Source organism: Chionomys nivalis, chromosome 26 (assembly GCF_950005125.1).
Source record: "Chionomys nivalis chromosome 26, mChiNiv1.1, whole genome shotgun sequence".
Classification (NCBI taxonomy): domain Eukaryota; kingdom Metazoa; phylum Chordata; class Mammalia; order Rodentia; family Cricetidae; genus Chionomys; species Chionomys nivalis.
In genome coordinates this window covers 4,261,782-4,285,414 of record NC_080111.1, presented here as the reverse complement: position 1 = coordinate 4,285,414, position 23,633 = coordinate 4,261,782, and the positions used below count along the sequence as shown (strand labels likewise).

Below are 23,633 nucleotides of genomic sequence, written 5' to 3'. Positions count from 1 at the left end.
AGCCTTCTCCCCTTCCTCCATTCTGTAGTCGTCACCTTCTGAGGGGGTCCCCACAGCCTTCTCCCCTTCCTCCATTCTGTAGTCGTCACCTTCTGAGGGGGTCCCCACAGCCTTCTCCCCTTCCTCCATTCTGTAGTCACCTTCTGAGGGGTCCCTACAGCTTTCTCCCCTTCCTCCATTCTGTAGATTTTTCTTCAGAACACTTTTCACCACCCAATAACTTACATATTTTATGAATGTATTTAATCACTTACAACAAATGATCTACCAGAGAAGGGAAGGTTTGTTTTACTCCATACCTTATCCAAAGGTCAACAAAGCAGATACCCAATACATTTTTAATTCAATGAAATACTTGTTCCAAAGTCAGAAACAGAGAGCAGATATGGAAATTATAGACTGCCTAGGGGCTAACCACAACTTCTAATCTTGTTCTCATTTTAAAAGAAAATTATTCCAGGGCTGGAGAAATGGCTCAGCGGTTAAGAGCACTGACTGCTCTTCTAGAGGACCTGGGTTCAATTCCCAGCAACCACATGGCAGCTCACAACTCTCTGAAAATCCAGTTCCAGGGGATCTGACACCTTCAGACCAATGCTCATAAAATAAATAAATAAATCATAAAAAATTTAAAAAGAAAATTATTCCAAGCCCAATTCCAAAATGCTTTGTTTTTATGAGTCCTTCCTATGGAAGTAATGTGACATTTACTGTGCCCTCCCTGTCACTAAGAAATGTGAAAATCTAAGGTCTCGTTGTAATTTCTAGTCATCTGACGGAGACCGTGGGCTCGACAGGAAAGATCTTATGGTGCTTATGTGGCGGGCGTGGCCCTGTGCTACTTACGTTGAGTGGCTCGAGGATGTTGAGGTGCACCAGGCAGACCATCAGCTTCACCGTGATGTCTATGGGCACACTCTCAGGGATAGAACAGGTGACAGTCTCAGCAGCTGGGGACCAACAGACAAGGCGCTCATTCCTGCCTGCAAGCTCGCATGCAAAGCCACCTAAGGCGGCATCAGCCTGTACACAAGATGCCATTTCCACAGCTCTAGGGAAGACCCAGTCAGTGCTCACTCTCGAAAGCACGGTCAGCGGCTTCTTACCTCTTCCAGTCTGTCTTTGTACTCATCCTGCCTTTTTCCTAGTATCGACTTAGCCCAGACATAAGCAAATTCCCATACCTTTTACCAGACTTCAGAGGATTAAAAGATAAAAAAGGACCAGGATATATGAAACCTCTCTTTTTAAATTCTTGAATTCAAAAGCTTCACTTTAGACTTTACTCTAGAGAGGTTATAAAAGGGGTCACTTTTCTGTTTTCTAAAACTTTATTATAGCAAGACAACTTTTAAAATTCCAGGAAATTAAAGCAGTTCTATATTTATTTCATATTTATTTCAAATTACAAGTCAGTTTGCTTCAATTTCATAAACTGTGCATGATATTAATGATGTGCCTTTAATAGAAGGCTCAAATGTAAGTTACTGGCAAATTAAGTAATCTCATCTGTTTTACAGAATTTGCCATTAATTAAGAGTCTGAGTTACCTAATCATAGGAACGTGGTTTCACTGTGAGACTGTAGTTATGGGTAAGCAACATCATACCTAGCCCTCAAAATATAATTTTTAGAAGAAAGTATAAACAAAAAATATGGCTAATCTAGGCTTGGTGACACAATTCTGGCACCTGGAAAGCAGAGGCATGAGGATGTTGAATTTGAGGCTAGCAAGAAGACAGAAAAAAGAAAATAGAGGAAGAAAGGAGAAGGGAGGAAAGAAAAAGAATGACTGTAAACTCTTTTTCTTCTAATGATAAATAGGAGCTGAACGTGGTGATGCACAACTCCCAGCATCTGAAGACTGAGGCAGGAGGATTGCTATGAGTTTGAGGCCAGCCAGGACTACATGGTAAGTTTCATGTTAGGCTACAGAGTAAGATCCTAACCAAAAAAGAGTCAAAAAAAAAAAAAAAAACAAAAAAAAAAAACAAAAGAAATGTCAAGTTCAAGTGAACCTATTAATAAGTAAAAAACTTCAAAACATTTTTTAAATTGCTTGCAAACGAAGGGCTAGCAGTATATGTCAGTGTAGAATGCTTGGGTTGAGCCTTAGCATTGCAAAAAGGGGGGGGAAAGATTCCATAAAAGCCGATATAAGAAAACCGAATCCTGCCATGCTCACGCTCTGAGAACATAACCAAGGAGACCCACACCTAGTAACAGGATTATGCTCATGTCCTACGTAAAGTTAACTACAACCTTTATTCTCTTCTGAGGTGCCTTCTTCCAAAGTTTCCTTTTCTAGGATAATTCCAGAAAAATCTGTAATTACCTAAAGAAATTTTAAAAAAGAGAAATAAAAGTTATATATAAAAAATCTTTTTGTGAATACTTATTTCAAGTAGTTCTTACAACATAAAATGGTATTAAGAAGAACCTTTTTAAAATGAGAAATCCTAGCTGTCGAACACTGACATCATATCACACCGACTACAACCAAAGATGCATCTGCTGAGTCCAGCTACCACTGAGTGCAGACACTCTTGGGCTTTACAGCGGCAATAGCACTTACCATATAATTATATTTTATACTTCACACAGAATCTAGAAATCTATTATTTCCACTTAGTTTAAATGCATACTTTAGTAAATAATTAAAACGACAAGATGCTAATTTCAAAGGATTTCTGCAACATAAGCACAGGTTTTAAACCTAGAGGAGACGCACGAGAACGTTCTTACCTCCAAAGCCTTGTCATACTGCTTGTTGGAAATATACAGTTCAGCTGCTATGTTCACATCCTCCATGGAGACTAAGCCTTGGTGTTTTGAGAAAGCTTCTTCAATTATGTTTATAGCTGAAGTGCTGTCATTGGCTTCATAGTAACTCCTAAAACAGTGAGGGGCAAGTCAATGAATGCTTAACTCTAACTAGAAAACTCAACTCTTGCTTAGGACCTTCAACAATTAAGTGACTTCAGTTTCTTAAAACTTAGGGGAGAAAGCACTTTAAAATTACAGTAGCTGCACTGGAGAGACAGCTCAGAAGTTATGAGTACAGGCTGCTCTTCCAGAGGTCCTGAATTCAGATCCCAGCAACCACAACCATCTGTAATGAGATCTGGTGCCCTCTTCTGGACTGCAGGGATACATGCAGGCAGAACACTACACACATAATAAATAATGCGTTTCTCCTCCCCCAGCAACAGACATTGCATCGTTTTGGTTTTCTCATGTTTCCAGGGAAACTAATTGGCTGATCGAGTCTGGGTGCTTCCTTGATTTCTGTTGCTTACTGAAAGTGCTCATTTGTGAGTGACACACAATTAAAGATACTCTCTAGCTTTGTGTAATTTTAATTTTGCTTGGGATGTTTTATAAATTTAAATAGATTCATTTTCTTGTTCTTTTTATTAAGCTCAATTATAAAAAAGTCTGTATTACTCTGAATTCTAAAACATAAAATACACTACACTTACAAATTTTCAAACTTGTCAGTCATAGGCTGGCACCGAGTGCTAGAAAGAGAGAGGGAAAAGGTTTCTACAATAAACATGGCACCAGTCCCCACTGTCCCTCACCTTTATTATAAGCTCTGTTCTGCACAGCCGAGCAGTGACAGGAGGTAGAGCCAATGTGAGGAGAACCTGTAAGAGTTCCTAGGTGCTTAAAGCATAGTAATACTAATTTTTTAAATGCAGAAATACACACTCATAGCAACTAGGAATACGATTTACCTTGTTTTGTTAAAAGGGCATTGGAGAAAAAGGAGCTAGCCCAAAGGACAGAATTACGTTATTTCAGCAGGCTGTGTAGTGTTTGGTGAACGCCGAACAGTAAATTAGCGCACAGGTACAGCCTCCATAAAATGACTCCAGTAAATAAAAATGAATCTCTTCATGGCGTCCTGAGTCAGCTCCAGTTTCTTCATCTCTGGGTCTCCTCCTTAGCTCCTTTGACAATGAATTATTGCTAACAGAAAAAAGCTGTCTAAGAGTCACCAGTGCTGGGTTCTCATTCTTTGCGGCAAAAAAGTCTGGCACGTGGTAGGCCAGTCTTCCACATTTAGCAAATGTTCAAAGGCTTGGAAACCAGATTATTTAGCACTCACAAGAACTTCTTGTACAAACAGCCCTCCTGGCAACACCTCTGCCTGCTGCAGTCAGCTGGGTGCGTGTGCAGTCAAGCAAGTGTCCTGGAGGACATTTTTAGGGGAATCCCCTACTTACCAGCTTAGCTTATGCATAACTGGATTGCTTATCATTAAAATCAGATACATCAGGGAAGGGACAGGTGCAGTAAAAAGTGAATACATCACCTAATCTACCAGTCAAAACAGAGAATTGTCCGACTTATGGTCTTTAATGACCAAAACAACCAAACTCCTTCTCCTGAACCCCAAAGGGGAAAACCTGGGCAATTAAATGCTTTCTCACTCATGTGGCCTGCAGATTTTCTTTCTGATCTGCACATTTCTTTTTCTTTTGAATAAAGTTTCCTTGCCACTCTGGACTCTTTCAGTTCTTTGGATTAGAGATTAAGAAGTTAGAAACACCTGATGCAGGCCCCACTGTGCAAACACTACCATTCTGCCAAAGATCTCCAGGTAGCTAACCCTGAGCGCCAAACTCCAGTCTTCGCTCCTTGGAACCTGTCTGCCTTATTTCACAAGGACGCCCACACTCCCTCACTGACATGATCTCTTCAGTGAGTCTGGAATGTCACCTTCTTCCCTTCTTCCCTGCATTGTCTTTTCGTCTGCTGGCTAAGTTCTCTTTTCCCTGATGTCTAAACGCTGGAATAACTCAGAGATAGTCCTTCCTCAAAGCTTTCTTTACCATCTTCTCCTTTCCTCCTGTAAACGTGAACACGCATACACAAGCCTGTGCACAAGCCTGTGCACAAGCCTGTGCACGTGCACGCATACACCCTAGATCCCCATCTTCCTTCCCTCCAGTACACATGAGCCCACACACACACACACACACACACACACAAGCCTGTGCACACGCACACCCTAGATCCCCATCTTCCTTCCCTCCAGTACACGAGCCCACGCACACACAAGCCTGTGCACACGCACACACCCTAGATCCCCATCTTCTTTCCCTCTAGTACACATGAGCACGCACACACAAGCCTGTGCACACGCACACCCTAGATTCCCATCTTCTTTCCCTCCAATACACGAGCCCACGCACACAAGCCTGTGCACACGCACACACACACACCCGATATCCCCATCTTCCTTCCCTCCAGTACACGAGCCCATGCACACAAGCCTGTGCACACGCACACACATCCTAGATCCCCATCGTCCTTCCCTCCAGTACACATGAGCCCACCCCCCCATATCTACCACATCAATCTTTAGCTGAACTCTTAAGTTTCATCGAGAATCTCATCACTCTTATGCCTTCTGCTGCTTCTGCCCTGATTAAGCTATGACTTTCCCTCCCAAGCATCATTTCCGTAATTGTCTGTCATCCTGTCTCTGCCCTTACCACTCTTCAAGTTTTGCTCAAAAGAGCAACCAAAATTGATGCACTTAAAACTTAAGTCAAATCATCATTTTCTCCTCAGACCCTTCAGTGACTTCGAAACTCTAATTTAGAGTAAAAGGCACAGTCCTTCCCAGAGCCCGCAAGGCCGGCTGCTTCACTCCTGAGACTTCTCTGCTGTGCTGCTGTGCTGACCCTAATGCACCGCCCTCCCTCTTATTCCCCAGCACGCTGGAGCCTCTTCCCTCGGCAGCGGCTTCCCCCACACTGTTCATGACTCCATACCCTGTACTCCTATCCCCTCGTCCTCACCTATCACGTGATATAGTAATATCTGGCTGTTATCTGATTACTGCCTATCTCCTCTCACAGGGCTATAGACTGTATGAGGGCAGAGAACCTTTCATAGTTGTTCAATGCCTATGGAAGATACAGTCAATGAATGTTTCTGGAGAGTAACTGAGGACCACAACAAAGCCTAATCAACTGGCCATTGTCCCTCTGCACATACAATACACGTGCAAAACAAGGGGATCATCACAAGCCACCTGAGAACTCCTCGGGTTTATAGACCACGCCCTGCAGTCGCTGCAAACTTAGTGGCAGGTCATCCGGGCAGACCCTCAGTGCTCACGACATACACACCATCAGCCATCAGTTCAGAGCTGCTTCCCTGATTAACGTGGAAATGTCTGTCTACTGTCCTGGGGGAGGGAGAGGCAGCCCAGAGCTAAACAGCTTCAGAACACAAGGCCCAGAGCTAACGGGATAATCCTAATACCAAAATCAAGACAGTGAACCCCAGGATGAAACCATGGTCTTCAAACAGAAGGACAGCAGGAAATGTCACTTAGCCACATGGCTCCTGCTTTGTCTGCTTCACAACACAGTGGGAGAAGTACGTGCTGTAGGAGTATTCTAAAGAAAGAGCCTGTGACAGGAACGGTCAACACGAGACATTCTGTTCTAGTACTGACTCAAGAGGATTAGAGACAGTGCAGAGCACGAAGATTACACTGACACATTGCAATAAAAAAATCATCTGTAAAAAAAATCACAAACACATACAACCTCATCTAAGTCACAGAACCCTATGAGTCTAATCCCCTTGCAGATACACCTCACTTTCCAGCATCTGAGCCCCGTGCAGATACACCTCACTTTCCAGCATCTGAGCCCCGTGCAGATACACCTCACTTTCCAGCATCTGATCCCCTTGCAGATACACCTCGCTTTCCAGCATCTGAGCCCCATGCAGATACACCTCGCTTTCCAGCATCTGAGCCCCATGCAGATACACCTCGCTTTCCAGCGTCGAAGCCCTATGCAGATACACCTCGCTTTCCAGAGTATGAGCCCCGTGCAGATACACCTCACTTTCCAGAGTCTGAGCCCCGTGCAGATACACCTCACTTTCCAGCGTCTGAGCCCCGTGCAGATACACCTCACTTTCCAGCGTCTGAGCCCCGTGCAGATACACCTCACTTTCCAGCATCTGAGCCCCGTGCAGATACACCTCACTTTCCAGCATCTGATCCCCTTGCAGATACACCTCGCTTTCCAGCATCTGAGCCCCATGCAGATACACCTCGCTTTCCAGCGTCGAAGCCCTATGCAGATACACCTCGCTTTCCAGAGTATGAGCCCCGTGCAGATACACCTCGCTTTCCAGAGTCTGAGCCCCGTGCAGATACACCTCACTTTCCAGCGTCGAAGCCCTATGCAGATACACCTCGCTTTCCAGAGTCTGAGCCCCGTGCAGATACACCTCACTTTCCCGAGTCTGAGCCCCATGCAGATACACCTCACTTTCCAGCGTCTGAGCCCCGTGCAGATACACCTCACTTTCCAGCATCTGAGCCCCATGCAGATACACCCCGCTTTCCAGCGTCGAAGCCCTATGCAAATACATCTCGCTTTCCAGAGTCTGAGCCCTGGAAATACAATCTCACATAGGAAATTTTCTAAGCAATCACACAGTCAACTTGGAAACCAAAAAGCACTAAATAAAAAAACACTATAACTGGACAAATATAAAACACAGAAGACAAAAATTTTCTTTGGACCTCAATGTAAAATATATTCTATTTCAAATAGCCTTGATTGCAAACAACTCATAAAGACATATATGTATATACATTTCACTTCAGACTTACTTTGCCATATCTCTGGCCAACTGCATAAAGCGCTCTCCATCAGACGGAGACAGAAGATTTAAAATACGCCTATAGCCATCCATGGCCATTTTATGATCACCCATCTGTTCATACAGGCTTGATCTCTCCCACAGGTAACGGACATTAGTAGGTTCATATTTAAGAGCTATAAAAAAAGAGGAATAAAAAAATTACATATTTATCAAAAGATGTGTGACTTACCTCAAAAATGTAATAAACACTTTGCCATTGGAAACAAGACAATTATTCTGGAATAAATCTATCTTCACAAGAATTCTTGAACAGGCTTGGTCTAAGGCCAGACTTGGCTTTCTACAGTCATCTGCATTTGGTCAGTCAAGCCATAAACGCTAACAGCCTGAAAGCAGCACCGACCTCAGTGGGAAACCTGAAATTTTGTGCTATAGTCAATGCAATACAAAGCAAGTCACAAATAAGCATGAGAAACAGGTAGATGCTGTAACAGACTATGAGGAACAAATCCATTTGGTCATGGAACATTGCTCAACTATCATGTCCTAACAGTTCTGGCAGCACAGCCTGCACACCCAAGCCTCAGGGGAAATCACAGAAGAGAGGCAGGATGTCTGCTGTGAGACGGTACCCCAGACACGACATGGAAAACGCACCCCTGAGTCTCAACAATACAGTTTCCTGAACAAGACCAGCATATGGCAGCAGCTGATATGCCCACATGGCTCAGGAAAATTCCACACAGCCCCGCCCCTAGAAGATCTACAGGGGATCAGTGGGTACTGAGGGAGGAGAGAGGTATTTTCCTATCCCAAGTGGTTAGCCCTGAACACATGGCCATATAAGTAAAGGTAAATGGACTTAGCAGGATTTATGTATTTATACATTTATGTATACACTTGCTCTCTCTCAGGTGAGCATGAATTTGGAGGACGGCATGAGGGGAACTGGAGGGAAGAGGGAAGGCAGATGCAGTTCTCATATATAAAGTTCTTGAAAAAGTTAAATTAAAAAAGAGAGAGAGGAAGAAATACAGTTGGAGTAACAATATAACAAGAGAATAAATGCATATAACAACTAATGAAACAAAACAAGAAAAATAATTTCTTTCCATCTACACAAGAAAAATGGCATTACCTTTTGTATAGCAAAAAATAGCCTGCTTAATATTGTCTTGTTCCAGAGACATTTCCGCCAGCCTAACCCACTCTTCTGTGTCACTGGGGTTTAAATGTGCAGCAATCAACTCAAACTGCAGCGATTTCTCCATGTCACCTTGGTCCTCGTATATCATGGCAAGCGTAGAGAATGGCTCGTAAGCCAAAGGAGCTAAAAGAATAAAAATAAAACAAATTTCATTGGCTAACGGAAAAGGCTTAAGCTGGTATGACACTACCGTTCAAACTGCAGACTTTTTCTGCATCTAAGCTCTGACCATTCCAACACAACTATAAAAACGGCTCACCACAACTTTGAGAACACAGAGCTATACTACACTTAGCTTTCAAACACACTCAGCCTTCATCTGTATTTGAGGTGGGCTCTTGCTACCTGGCTCAGGCTGTCCTCAGAGTCACGACCTGGCTCAGGCTGGTCACCTAAGAACCCTGCCAGCTTCCCTAGTTCTAGAAACTAAGAGCAAGCGCCATCAGACCCAGCATCATTTTTTTCTTTTTTTTTTTTTGGTTTTTCGAGACAGGGTTTCTCTGTGGTTTTGGAGCCTGTCCTGGAACTAGCTCTTGTAGACCAGGCTGGTCTCGAACTCACAGAGATCCGCCTGTCTCTGCCTCCCGAGTGCTGGGATTAAAGGCGTGCACCACCACCGCCCGGCTTCCCAGCATCATTTTTAAAGCATTATTTTCTTTTAACAAAATACAATTTCAAGAAAACTCTCCTTTCTGCCACACCTTCCTTGTGAAAATCTCTTTTTACCAAGGCCAAATATGGCCTAAAAGCTCGGGTGTTTTACCCAGGAAGCATCGGTTGAGCTTGCACTGCTGCAAACTCCTCCACCATGAGAAAGAATACATACGGGGACCTGCACACAGAGGACCTGCACTCGGGGGACCTGCACACGGGGATCTGCACACAGAGGACCAGACAGCACCTCAGTCTTGGGTGTCAAATGACCTGGGTAATCTATATTCCTAAAATATTATTCATGGAAAAAAGATCTCAACAACTGCTGTAAAGTCAAAGTGTTTTCCAAAATAAACAGTTATAAGATGCAATAAATAAGCGGGGCAGTGGTGGCGCACGCCTTTAATCCCAGCACTCGGGAGGCAGAGGCAGGCGGATCTCTGTGAGTTTGAAGCCAACCTGGTCTACAGAGCCAGTTCCAGGACAGGCTCCAAAGCTTCAGAGAAACCCTGTCTCAAAAAACCAATAATAATGATGATGATGATGATGATGATAATGCTATAAAAGGCTAAAAACCTAAAATGAAAAGCTGGAGGAGGGAGGGGCCAGAAAGATTTAGAAGACATTACTGGTCTTCACTGGCTCACACCGAGGCTCCCGTTTCCCAGTAACTCCTATCCGTGTGAAAAGTGGCAGGCTCCTACTACCACAGCCACCCCTCACTTCTGGATGGATTTTACAGACATAGCACAATCAAACGCTTCCCCACTTGCTAAAAATGTCAATCAATTAGCTATTATCAATAAAGTCCTGCAGAAAACACCTTGTCTTATGATTTCCATGCACATCAATATCGCCTCTTCATGTTCTCCTCGAGCAAAGCGAATATTGGCTTCGCCCATGAGACCTCTCAGGGCTCTGGGAAGTTTACTCCGAGGCCTCTTCTCCTGTTCAGAGGAAAACAACATGGAGATTAAGATAAAGCTCAGAGTTCAATCCAAATCCACACAGAAAACATAATGGGAACTTCCTTCTAAAATTTCTAAATCTTCTAAACTCAGAACGAGGCACTCAGTCATAATTCTAATGCCTTAATTATGTCTAATTACACAAAACAAGCTAAAATTCAAATGCAGGAAAGTTCAAAATTATTTTGATATTCTCCAAAGAGGAATACCAAAAAAATAAGTAAACAAAAACAAAAAGAAACAAAACAAAAACCTTCCTACAGTTGAAAGTTCATAGCACAATTAAATACAAACTGTCAAATGGCCAGGAACTACTGAGCTGCTGACCAATACAACAGTATCATCATACAACAAAATGGATCCCGTGTCATTCCATACGAGAACACTTACTAGATCCCGTGTCATTCCATACGAGAACACTTACTAGATCCCGTGTCATTCCATACGAGAACACTTACTAGATCCCGTGTCATCCCATACAGAACACTTACTAGATCCCGTGTCATTCCATACGAGAACACTTACTAGATCCCGTGTCATTCCATACGAGAACACTTACTAGATCCCGTGTCATTCCATACGAGAACACTTACTAGATCTGTGTCATTCCATACGAGAACACTTACTAGATCCCGTGTCATTCCATACGAGAACACTTACTAGAAAGTCCTTCTTGAAAATTCATCAGAAACAAAACTTGGCAAACAACAACAAAAACCCACTGAGTTATAGGTTTTTCAGTAGCAAAAACTACAAAACATTTGACATAAGAACAATAGTCTTACATAAAATTTCTCCAAAATGAAGCATAAGAAATAAATGACAATTCACAGTAGCCTCAAAGAAAAGAAAATCTCTAGAAATACACCTAACTAAGGTAGTAAAAGACCTCTACAATGACACTTTAAACCTCTGAAGAGATTAAAGAAGACACTAGAAGATTGAAGGACCTCCAATTTATGAATTGGCAGAATATTGTAAAAATAATCATTCTGCCAAAGGCAATTTTATAGATTCAATGCTATCCCAATCAAAATACCCTAATGGTTCTTAACAGAGATAGGGGGGATATCAACAACACCACCATCCAAAAGCTTATATGGAACACAAAAAACCCCGGATAGCCAAAACAATCCTGAGAAAAAAGCCAATGCTGAAGGGATTACCCTTCTACATTTCAAGACATATTAGAGTTATAACAGTAAGAACAGTACGACACTGACACAGACAGACATCAGACCAACTGTCACACAACACCCAAACATGAGTCTACAGAACTACAGCTGCCTGACTATAACAAAGATGCAAAAACATACACTGGAGAAAAAACATCTTTAACAAAAGATGCTGAGAAAACTGGATGTCCACACATAGAATAAAATTAACCCCAAATCTACCACCCACACAAAACTAACTGCGATGATCACAGACCTCAACTGAGACTGCCGGAAGAAAGATGGCAGGTGTGGGAAGGACTTTCTCAACAGGATCCACTTTTCAAGGAATTAAGACCAGCAACTGACAAGTGGGACCGCATAAAAGCAGAAGGCCTTAATACAGGAAACAGGGACCTCATGAAACCAGGCCTTTATGAACAGGAAACAAGGACCTCATAAAACCCGAAGGCCGTAGTACAGGAAATCATCAACCCAGTGAAAAGGAATCTGATGGAATGGGGAGACTTTGTCAACTGTTCATCTGACAGAAGATTAAGAACCAGATATATAAAGAATTCAAAAAAAGTCAAAACAAATGACTTAATTAAAAGAAATCTGAACAGAGTTCTCAAAAGGAATAAAAATGGCCATGAAATATCTCAAGAAGTGTTTATCATCCTTATCTACTAGAAAAATGCAAATAAAGACAACTTTGAGATTTTATCTATCAGAATGGCACATTAACAAAACAGCAAACATCAGGGTTGGGGGAGGAGCAAGGGCAGGGAGGAGCCACTGTTGGTGGGAACTAAACTGGACTATCCACTCCACAAGCAGTGTGGAGACTCCTCAGAAAGCTAAAAACACATCTAGCACATAACTCAGCTAGACCATGCCTCGGCATATACCCCAGGGACCCTACTCCACAGGTAATTCCTCACCGTGGTACCCGACGCTCTATTCACAACAGGTAAGAAATAATGCGAATGGCCTGGAACAGGTGGATTAATAATCAGAATGCGGTGAGTGCGCACTATGGAACACTATTGGGCTAGGAAGGAAATGAAATCCTGTCATATGCAGGTAAATGGTGAAACGAGAAGATATTATGCTGAGCACGGAGCCCAGACCCAGAAAAACCAACGCCACGTGTTCTCTCTTATTTATGGATCCCAGCTCCAAGTCTCCAGACGTGCTACAGCCTGGAGTAACTCGGACACGTGAAATTTACCTGGCAGGAGAGGAAGGGTGCTACACCCAGCGAAGGGAATAGCGGGGCGCAGGTGCTATGAAAGGGAAATAGGAAAAGCAGGTGAGGAAGACTTACCAGGGAAGGGGGGTAGGTGGCACAAAAGATGCTTGAAAAAGACATACGATTCACAGTGATATGTTTACGTAAAACGTGTGTGTGTGTTTGTGTGTGTGTGTATTTAATGAAGTTAGCCACTAAGGGTGATAATGCTCCCCCCAAGAGTGATAGTTTATCTAACAAAAAACCCAATGCCAGGTATAGAAGTGTCCTTTTGAGTCCTTGGTCAGAAAAGTACAAAAGGCCCCACCCCACCCCTACAAAACAATACAGGCTTTTTTCCTTGGCCCTGGACTGCCTACAAGAAAGGTAAGATTCTCTTGCTGAAGACAAAACACACTTCCAACAGATGGAGACAAGCTCTCATAATATCCAGTAACCAGTCATATTCGGTATGCAACCTACAAACCATGACTATGACCAGAGAAGCACGACACGCTGGAAAGTGCAATAATGGCATCTATATATTCTGGGGTGACCAGTGGCCACCTTACTGGACTAATCCCATCCAACCAGAGGGAATGCATGCCCGGTTCTGTAAACCTGGGCAGCTCCTCATGACTGGTGGAGCCATGGAATCTAGAAGAGCTTACTTTCCTAAACCAGCATAACTTCAGGTTCTAAACATTCCTCCTTACATCCACAGGTAAGAGCAGCTCTCACCCTCAACAAAGCTTCTTTCTGCAGCACAGGGAACGACGACAGAAAGCCACAGCTGGCCAAAACGGCAGTCTATAGCACAACTCCTACAGCTAAGGCTCGGGGACACTGCAGACAGGGAGTGGGAAGAGTTTTAAAAGCCAGAGAACCAGGAGGTGTGCTGAGAAACAGTGTCTTCTACATATGGCAGTGTATGGTTACCTAAGTAAAACCTGAAAAATAACAGTGCCAATTGACAGGCCAATGTGGATGGGGGGGGGATCTCACAGGGGCCCAGCCCGAGATGAAGAGCTACAGCAATCAGTGCTGCTGAGAAAGGGAGGGGAATCAGATCAGTAACCCGATAGGTTACCACTCCCGAGCAGTCAGCCCTAGACACAGACACAAGAGCAACAGTAAATGAACACAGCAAGTTGTACTAATATATTCATTCTCATTCTCTCCCTCTCCCTCTCTCTCTCTCTCATACACATACACACACGTAACAAGAATAATGAGAGACTGGGACTTTAGAGGGGGCACAAAGACGACACAGGAGGGTTTGGAGGGAGAAGACAAGGGAAATGATGTAAATACAATACACACATGCTGTAGAAGAGTCCTTCTGTATACTGTCCATATATTTTACATTCATTGGTTAACAAAGAACTGACTGGCTGGTAGCCAGGCAGGAAGTATGGCAGGACAGCCAAGCAGAGAATGCTGGGAGGATAACGGGTGAAGTCAATATAGTCTCCAGGAGACACAGGGAGCAAGACAGCTGAAGGACAGGTAAAGCCACAAGCCACGTAGCAACACAACAATTAACAAAAATGGGTTAATTTAAGTTGTAAGAGCTAGTTAGTAATAAGCATGAGCTACTGACTGAGCATTTTTAATTAATAGGAGCCTCAGTGTATTTATTTGGGAGCTACTGGTGGGCAGAAACTACACACATATATGAAATAAAAGTTAAATTTTAAAAAGAAAGAAATGAGTAACCGACAGTTTCATCCCAGTTTTTGTTCTTACTGTTGAACTATTTCCCAAGTATAACTGAAAGCTTCCTGCTCAATGACCATATCACTTTCTTATAGTTTTATAAGAACTAAAATAATTAACAGCTTACTTTCATCATTTTTTTGGTTTCACGGTTGAGAACCATCTCCAACACAAACACATCGCCTGCGGTGGGTTGCTCAGGAGTTTCCTCCTCCTCCTCTTCTTCTTCCTCTTCTTCTTCATCATCTTCAGTCTCTCCGAGCATGGAAGCAAACACTTTGTGAACTGACTTACTCACTCCATCTGATGTTTCTCCTAAGGAACAGTACATTGAAGTTGTGGGGGTAGGAAATCAGTAAAACAACTTTAAAAAAATTGCCTGTTCATGGAGCACAAATTCCTAACCTCAGCAACAACAAACCTGAAAGTAATGGCAAATGAACATCCTCCCCACCCCCCAAAGAGAAAAGAAAGCTATTGCAAAGCCACATCTTTCACTCTGCAGGAAAGGCTGGTTCCTCCTCTGTGCCTCATCCAGACATGCAAGCAAAGAAAGAGCAAAAGCACACACAGTAACAAGAACAAGCAGAGAAGGGAGACAGCATCCGTCCCAAGGCACAGTTAGGACCTAAGGGAGCCCAGTGACACGGTAGCCTGCAACTGAGCCTGCAACTGCAACCTGAGAGGCGTGAGGCTGAGTACAGGATGGGAGCCTGTCAGCCAACTCATCTAGCCAATTGGTGAGCTCCAGGTTTAGGGAGTGCAGGGGTTGAAATAAGAATGGCCTCCACAGGCTCATAGACTTGAATGCTAGTTACCAGGAAGTGGCACTATGTGCCAAGGATTAGGAGGGGTGGCTTTGTTGAAGTAGGTGCGGCCTTTTGGGAGGTAGGATAGAGGGCGGGTAGGCTTTGAAGTTTCAAAAGCCCACCTAGGCCCAGCCCCTCCTGCTGCACACCGCAGCCCAGTCTGCTGCTCTATGGGCTAGACCTCAGTTAGCGAGCTTCGGGCAAGGGGCTGGAGGCTGAGAACACAGACGCAGAGTCAGATCGACACACAGACTTTCAAACACTGATACCAAAGCCCCTCTTTATTAGCACCATGTAGGCTTAAATACCCTGCAGTCAATGGCCAACAGGTGAAAATCTCATCCTCTGTTCCTCTAAGCTACGCACAGCTTCTAGTAACTTTAATTAGAAGGTTCTAGGAGGGAACCACACCTGCTGACATGACAATAATGGACTAAACCCTGAAACTGTCAGCAAGCCCCCAATTAAATGCTTTCCTTTGTACAAGTTGCTGTGGTCCTGGTGTCTCTTCACAGTAATAGAGCAATGACTGAGACAGTGAGAAACCCTATCTCAAAAATCATGCTGGAGTGTGCTAAAGGGAGACATTCAATGTCCATCTCCGGCCTCCTTACACAGGCACGCATGCACACGTACACATGCATATGCACACGTGCTTAAGAAAAGAAATAAAATTATCATTATACACAAAAGACATGATACATTATATAATCCAAAAGATTCTACACACAAATTGACAGAATACAGAGTTACCTGGCAAAGCTATTAGATACAAGGCTTTAAAAAAAACTCATAAGTTGCAAGGAATTGAACCTAGGGCCTTGCATACACTGCCAGAGAAGTATTCTACACTGAGTTGTATCCTCAGCTCCCCTTTTCTTTTTGAGACAGAGTCTCAGTAAGTTCAGGCTGCCTCGAATTCATTCTGTAGCTCAGAATGGTCTTGAACCTAGGATCCATCTGTCACAGTCTCCCCAGTAGCTGCTGGGATTACTGGACAGTAGATTTATAAATCAGCAATGAACTGCAGGTGAAATTAAAATGCCCAGTCTGTGTTGTAAGTAGGAAATGATCTTAAAACTTGGTATTCAGAAACATCAAAGAGGAAAAAGACACGATTCTAGAGACCTCATCTTTCCAATCTGTAGATTCTGCCAGAGCTTGTCCAAGGAGACCTGTCATCTACTCTGAATATATGCTTACACTACCAAGAGTCTCAAAAGAGTCGGGACAATCTGTCCTGAGGAAGAGGAGTATCTTAGCTCTAACTGACTGACGAAATGACTTCAGCTGAGGCCAGCCAGTTCTTATCCACTAGAAACGGATTCAGCTGACCCCATTCCCACTCCCTCTTTCCCCAATGAAAGGCCTAATGGTCTTAAATACTAAGGATGGCTGTAAGTGTACCCCCAAAGACTATCTACTGAAGAGCTGGCTTTCCCTAACTGGTCAGAAGGACCCACAGGCTGCCAGGGCTTCTTCAGCCCCTTCCTACCCCAGTTGCCTGGGAGACACTAAGCTCAATACCGTCTCCTTGTCTCTTCTTCCAACAGGGTCCAGAAACTCAGGAATAAAGTGTGAGTTTTCCATGCAAAAGCTTACTTGCTCAGAGACAAAAGTACCACACAAAAGTCGAGCTAAGCTGAGCTCACCAACCAGGTCCCTAAACATGAAGCCACATTCTAATTGACACAAGCCACCTAAGTAATTTGACAGAGGCAAATGGATATGATCGGCATTCTGATCAGTAGGAATATACATCAATCAATAGAAACTAATAAATATCTGCACTCATTTAGATACTCATTTAGGCTGTGATGGGCTTAATTAGTCCAGATGTACTAACCAACTATAATATCTGGATATGAGAAACTAAGGGTTGTGGCTTAGTTTGCTTTCTGTTGCTATGACAAAACAGTAACCAATACCAACTTAAGGAAGAAAGGGCATAAGCGGTTTAAGGGTGACAGGCCATCATCCAGGAAAGCCAGAGGAGGAGGTCAAGGCAAGAAGCTGGAGGTACAACCGCAGCAGAGACCACGCAGGAACAGTGCTCACTGGCTTGTTCTCCAAAGCTCCTAAGATTGCTTTTTTATACAACCCAGGACCTCCGGGCCAGGAGTGCTCTACCCACAGTGGGCTGATCCATCATGAGTCAAGAAAATGGCCCACAGACATGTCTACTAACCAACAGGTCCCTCCGCCCAGGTGACTCCAGTCTGCGCCAAGCTGACTAAAAGCACCCAGTCTGGCTGCTGGAGCGAGGCAGCACACCAAAACACCGATGATGTACGTGAAGTGCCATCTAAGCAGTGGCACAATCTGCTACGGTCCGCAAGAACGCTCCCACTGAGGTCAACTTAGCAAATGACAATAAAAAGGACCTGAACAAACGCTGGCATCAATTTTAAACCCCACAACACTGGACCTATACCAAAACAGCCACCATGACATACAACCGTTTAAAAAATAAATATTAAGCAGCTACTATGTGCCAAACACTGATAAACCAGGTAATAAAAGCAGGCTATTTTTACGGTGAAAGCAAGTGGTTAAGGGCTCTTAGCATTTAAAGCTAGCAGCAAACGAACTCCACACACCTTCATTGGCATCTTTGTCCTGGGATTTGGCAGAGTCAATTCCTGATGATGATGGGACTTCTGCGTTTTCTTGGGGTGATGGTTTTCCTTTTTCTGGAACGCTCTGTGATTGAATATTAGTTCAACCGTTCAAAAACTTACACGGATTTAACTCTCCCGGCCTGGGACCGGGCCTTTATAAAACTTGAGCCTCCACTTGTGGGGTGTGGAATCTAAACTTGAATACTTTCAGCGTATTCCAAAGTACTTAAGTCTTAACCTTATGTAAGTCCTTTGCAAATATGTATAGGATAAAGATACTTGAATTTCATTAATCTAACAAATAAATAAAACATAGGGTGCTTAGGCGGCCACGAATCAGTAAGAAACCACGGGCTAACTTCAAAAGTCAACAGACTGGCCTTCAAATAAGTGAGAACAATTTTTTAAGTTCAGATATTTACTAAAATTTGTAAAAAGATGTTCTTGCTGTCAGGCAATTAAGTTCACTTTTATGTCCAGGATAAAACTGCACCACCGAGACTCATCTAAAACGGGCACACCTGGGATGTAGCTCAATGGAGGGCGGTTTTGTCCAGCAAGCTGGAAGCCTTGAGGTTTGGCCCCCCAAGACCACTCACTGTACGTATGACGAAAACAAAGGGTCCGGTTCCTAGAGAACAGTGGCGCGTTCGTGCCCCGTCCACGGTGACAAACTAGTGGCAAGACCAGGTTTAGGACCAGTCAAGACCACCGTGGCTCCAGACTCCTCCAGTTAACCATAGGGCACGGGGCTATCACCAAACAACACTAAGGAGTCGGGAGGCTGGGACCCACCGAGGCCAGCTTATGAGCTGGGGAATGTCTTGAGAGGCGCTGAGTTCGGGGGTGCAGGATGAAAATCGGAATTTCTGGGAGAGGAGGAACCAGCCCGAGTCCCCCGCCCACCCCGGGCTCCGCACGCCCGCCGCTTTGGGGAAACCAGACCGAGGAGCCCCGGGGGCCCACCGACTCACTTTCTTCTCCCGGGTTTTTCTCTCTTCTCTCCGCCTTTCGAACTCTTCGAAGGAGATTTTGCCTTCCAGGTAGTCGATAAGCTCCGGGCTGAACCCCGACATGTCGGCGGCGTAGACGCTAGGTAGCCGACCGGGAAAGCGGGAACACCCGGGCTCCACTGGGCGCTAAGGAGAGACGCGTCCGCCGCAGAAAACTCCCCGGCTCGCGCCGCGGCCGCGCACTCGGGTTCCGCCGGCGCTCTCGACCCCACGCCTCTTCCGGCAGGCAGAGAAGATCGGAAAGGCCGGCTTTTCCTTGAGCTACCGGCGGAAGGAGACTTAATCTGGGCTGCAGCACAGGCCAGCGCGTTCGCTTGGGTTTCTAGCTCTGACGTCAATCAGTTTTCTGTCCCGAACACTCAGACTTTTAAAGGGAATGAGATCCCTCACCTAGGGTGCCTGTTACATACAGCTCTCAAAATAATCCTTCGAAACCTATGAGAGAAGAAAAGCGGTGTAAGGGAGAGGTGTGGGGAGGGTCATAGAACACATGCGATATGAAAGGGAGAAGGACAACACCTGAGGTGGAAAGATTTGGGGGAGGGATCACCAAAGAGAGGAAGGGGTGGAGGTGAGGGTCAAATGGGGAGGGGGATGGGGAGGATTCTTTTCAATTCCTATGAGCTCCTGTGTTTTGCATCTTCTCTTGTATTATAGGTATTTCTTTGTCCTACTCTAGAGACACTACCTATAAACATAAGTACACACACACACACACACGGGCACGGGGCGGGGGCAGACATTTTCATTCTCATAGGAGCTCCTGTGTTTTGCCTCTTACAGCCATTTCTTTGCCCTGTTCTAAGGGCACTGCCTACCGTCCATGAGAACATTAGTCTATGCGCCATTATAAACCTGACTAGCCTGATAGCACGTGCTCAAACCGATTTGTGAGTCTGCTGGATGAAACTAAAAGAGCCTTTGGAACTCTGGGTAAAGGAGTCGAGTTCAGCCCACTCCCGGACTTCAGAGAAGCTACAGGGAACCTGTCTCTGAGTATCTTTATGACCATCCAGGTGAAGGTGCTCCATAACAAAATGACAGAATCCAGAGGACAGGACCAGCAAGAGCAGGACTAACAGAAGACAAAAAATGATCTCAGGACTCCTTGAGGATCCTCAGTGTCCTACACAGACATAAAAACATCCAGGAGCAGATGGAGTGTGTTAATGTAATCCCCAGAAACTGCTGTGAGGATTACTCCCCTGAAGTCTTCAGGAAGTTGGGGAACTGTGCCTAAGAAGTTAGGACTGTAGCCAGGACCGACTCCAAAAGGGGAAAGAGACAGAACATGAAGAGGGGTGGTCACCCGGTAACTAACCACTCAACACATAAATGCTTAGGTTGGCTCCTGTTGACTAATAGATCCAGAACAGGGGATAATGGGCCATATCCTGGAAATGGAATCCTCGCTGAAGAAGAGCAAACCCAGAGGGCAAAGGTTGCCATAGACCTATACAGAAATGTACCACGGGGCTCTTGACAGTCCACATAGACCTATACAGAAATGTACCATGGGACTCTTGACAGTCCACATAGACCTATACAGAAATGTACCACGGGACTCTTGACAGTCCACATAGACCTATACAGAAATGTACCACGGGACTCTTGACAGTCTATAACACTTGAAGTGCATTCGCTTCCAACAGAGGAAACCCTTCAACTCGGGACCTCCTGGGTATCCAGTATGGGATACACAGATACTCTGGGGAAGAATTTTTAAGCTGAAGGCCACACACCTCTGACCTGCGATTCACAAGCTCATACCTAGAGAGTCTCCTGTGGGTGCCCATCAGTTTCAAGGTCTCTGAAATTAATCAACCCTCGCTTGGATGAGAAACGGTGTCGAGGAAGGGAAAATGGCCTCTGGTCCCACTCAGGAATGTCACAGAAGCGAGGAACACCTCACCCAGCCATTTACCCGAATAAGCTGCTATAGTTTAATGAGGAGTAACACAATAGTAATCGCTTATCTTTTTAAATGGTGGAAAAACAATCTTGTTAACTACAGTGTCCTCTGCTTTATGTTTAGGACTGTGTGAAGGATGTCAAGGCACACTTGAATTAACAAGTATTCATTGAACAACTGCTACCCAGTTGTTAAATGGGCTAGGTTCTGGAGAGTGACGAATGAGTCACATAATGGTTGCTGCTAACAAACATCTCACAACCCTCCAGAGGCAAGCACTTAAGTCACTAACCGCAGTAGAATGCACTAAGTTAGACTCGGAACTTGGTGCACAAGTACTTTATTCTACATACTCTGTAGTAAGGGGCCCGCTTGTTTGTTCCCAACTGCTCAGCCCTGAAATAATCACACAGAAACTGTATTAATTAAATCGCTTCCTGGCCCATTAGCTCTAGCTTCTTATTGGTTAATCCATTTGTAGTAATCTGTGTATCACCACGTGTCTGTGGCTTACCAGGTAAAGTTCCAGCATCTGTCTCCGGAAGGACTACACGGCCTCCTTTTACCCCACCTTCTTTCTCCGAGCATTCAGTTGAGTTTTTCCCGCCTAGCTAAGTTCTGCCTTGCTGTAGGTCCAAAGCAGTTTCTTTATTAATCAGTGGTGATCACAACACACAGAGGAGAAACCCATATCAATATTCAGCATCGACAGTTCTCAAAAAGCTACAGTGGAACGTTTTGAAATACACAGACAAATGATACCAGAGCAATGCTGTGTAAGTTCGTGGACAATGATCATACAGAAAACACTGCCAGTATTCATAAAAGCACAAGGAAAGTAGCCATATCAAATGAAAATGTGGACCCCGAATGGCTCAGTAGGAGAGTGACTTGGTTGGAGGAGTAGGGAATTCACCTTTTGCCACTGTCCCTTGTTGAGTGACTCATATTTAAAGTAAAGTTAGGGTGAAGGTGGAATATTTGACATGTGGCAGTTATTAGCAAGCATCTCCCAGAGACCTTGCAGCAACTAGAATCCTGTTTATTTCCTATTTCACTGGGATACGCATCACCCTCACCCAGTAGGTGATGAGATCTTTCAAGAGCACAAACTAAAAGTGGGACTTACCTTTTTTTTTAGAAGGAAAAAATATCCTAAGTCTGAACCTCTATTATATATTATAAACGATAGTAAACAGGTCTGAATCCCTATTATGTATAGTACACTGTAGTAAAAAGTAAACACCTTGTTTAAATAAAAATATTGATTAATAATAGGTAATAAATAGAAAAAGACAGTTTTAAATCAGGCTTCAAGAAAATATCTAATTTGGAAAATTATTTTATTTCATTTGTTGTATTTTTGTGACTCATCCAAATACATGCAATCTTCCACTAGATAATTATGGTCACAAAGGGGGAAATAGTCCTGAAATATGCATGTCAGTATCATATGTTGCAAAAGCCCAACTGTTTCGATGTATAATCTGGAAATGTAGAATAACATTGCTATAAATTGGCTAATATGGAAGGGAAAACACACACACAAGACTCCAGCCACAGTTGAATCTTTCTACTGAAAAGCTTTTCTGCAGCTTCAACACAGTGACACCTGAAAACGTAAGAGAGAGTTACAGTCTAAGACAAGAAAGACAATATCTGCCTCTGGGTTTTTATTATTCATGCTACATTTGGCACCCAACATTTGGGGTACAAATTCATGAAAAAGCCACCAGCACAGGCTGGTGTTGCACATGTCCCACATATATGGGTTTTCTCTTCTTTTGTCCCCAAGCCTCTGGGCAAGTTTGGAACTTTTCTGTTGTAGCCTTCATGAGCTCACCTCCCCCCCAACACACATGCTTTTTCCAAACAATTCCCTGTGCATTTTTCAGAGAGTCAGTTTGCTTGTGCTTCTCTCTCTCTCTCTCTCTCTCTCTCTCTCTCTCTCTCTCTCTCTCTCTCTCTCTCTCTCTCTCTCTCTCTCTCTCTCCACTGTGGGTTGCAGGCTCTCCCTGAACCCCCTTCTTGGGATGTTGCCAAACTAGTCAGGCTTTCGCTGTTCTATGCAGCAGCAATAAGCCCCACATCTTCATCAGTATTGTTGGTCGAATTGATAAGACAATTTGGAATTCTTAAAGGGAGGAATTGGTTAAGAGAGTTTTCCCCCACATTAAAAATGGGGGGGGAATGTTATAATGGAGGGATTTGTGTCTCTTTTGATAAAATGCTAAACAGTTTGTAAATGGAACCATTAAATGAGAGGCTATCTAATTTAGATGGGATTTATGTAATATCAATTGTAAACATTATCAGCTTTATCATTTTTGTCTTATCACTTTATAAGGCTCTTTATGTCATTGTTTGTCCTGTTTTATTTTCTCATTTTTAGTGCAGCATTTAAGTGCATGTTCCACAAGTTCAATCCCATTTTTTTAGAATTACCAATCATTCCCTGCTACATTTAAGAGAAATAATCATGGAAAGAAAAGAACAGTGAGGCAAACTCACAAGAAATCCATGTACTTTTGGAGGAATGGGGAAAGATTTTAATTATGATACCATTGTCTTCATTGGTCAGCTAAACAAGCTAGAATAATAATATTTTGAATATAACATGCCTACCGCTTCTAAAATCATACCTATTTGTTTGAAAAGAGTGCAAAAAATGAAATTCAAATCCTATAAA

The 23,633-nt window shown here is 43.8% G+C and overlaps 1 protein-coding gene across 1 annotated transcript in view; it reads right to left on the bottom strand.

The window, feature by feature from the left end:
• The window catches only part of Gtf3c3 (general transcription factor IIIC subunit 3), a 32,356-nt gene extending 13,189 nt beyond the window's left edge, over nucleotides 1–19,167 (bottom strand). Inside the window, exons 1-9 of the mRNA XM_057758686.1 lie at nucleotides 18,994–19,167; nucleotides 17,999–18,101; nucleotides 14,717–14,904; nucleotides 10,338–10,461; nucleotides 8,792–8,983; nucleotides 7,661–7,826; nucleotides 2,746–2,893; nucleotides 2,263–2,335; nucleotides 847–950 (exon numbers count right to left, since the gene is read on the bottom strand). Of these exons, the coding sequence (XP_057614669.1) occupies nucleotides 847–950; nucleotides 2,263–2,335; nucleotides 2,746–2,893; nucleotides 7,661–7,826; nucleotides 8,792–8,983; nucleotides 10,338–10,461; nucleotides 14,717–14,904; nucleotides 17,999–18,101; nucleotides 18,994–19,095 (1,200 nt within the window). The 5' untranslated portion in view covers nucleotides 19,096–19,167. The remainder of the gene's footprint in view (nucleotides 1–846; nucleotides 951–2,262; nucleotides 2,336–2,745; nucleotides 2,894–7,660; nucleotides 7,827–8,791; nucleotides 8,984–10,337; nucleotides 10,462–14,716; nucleotides 14,905–17,998; nucleotides 18,102–18,993) is intronic.
• Nucleotides 19,168–23,633: the final 4,466 nt, after the last annotated feature.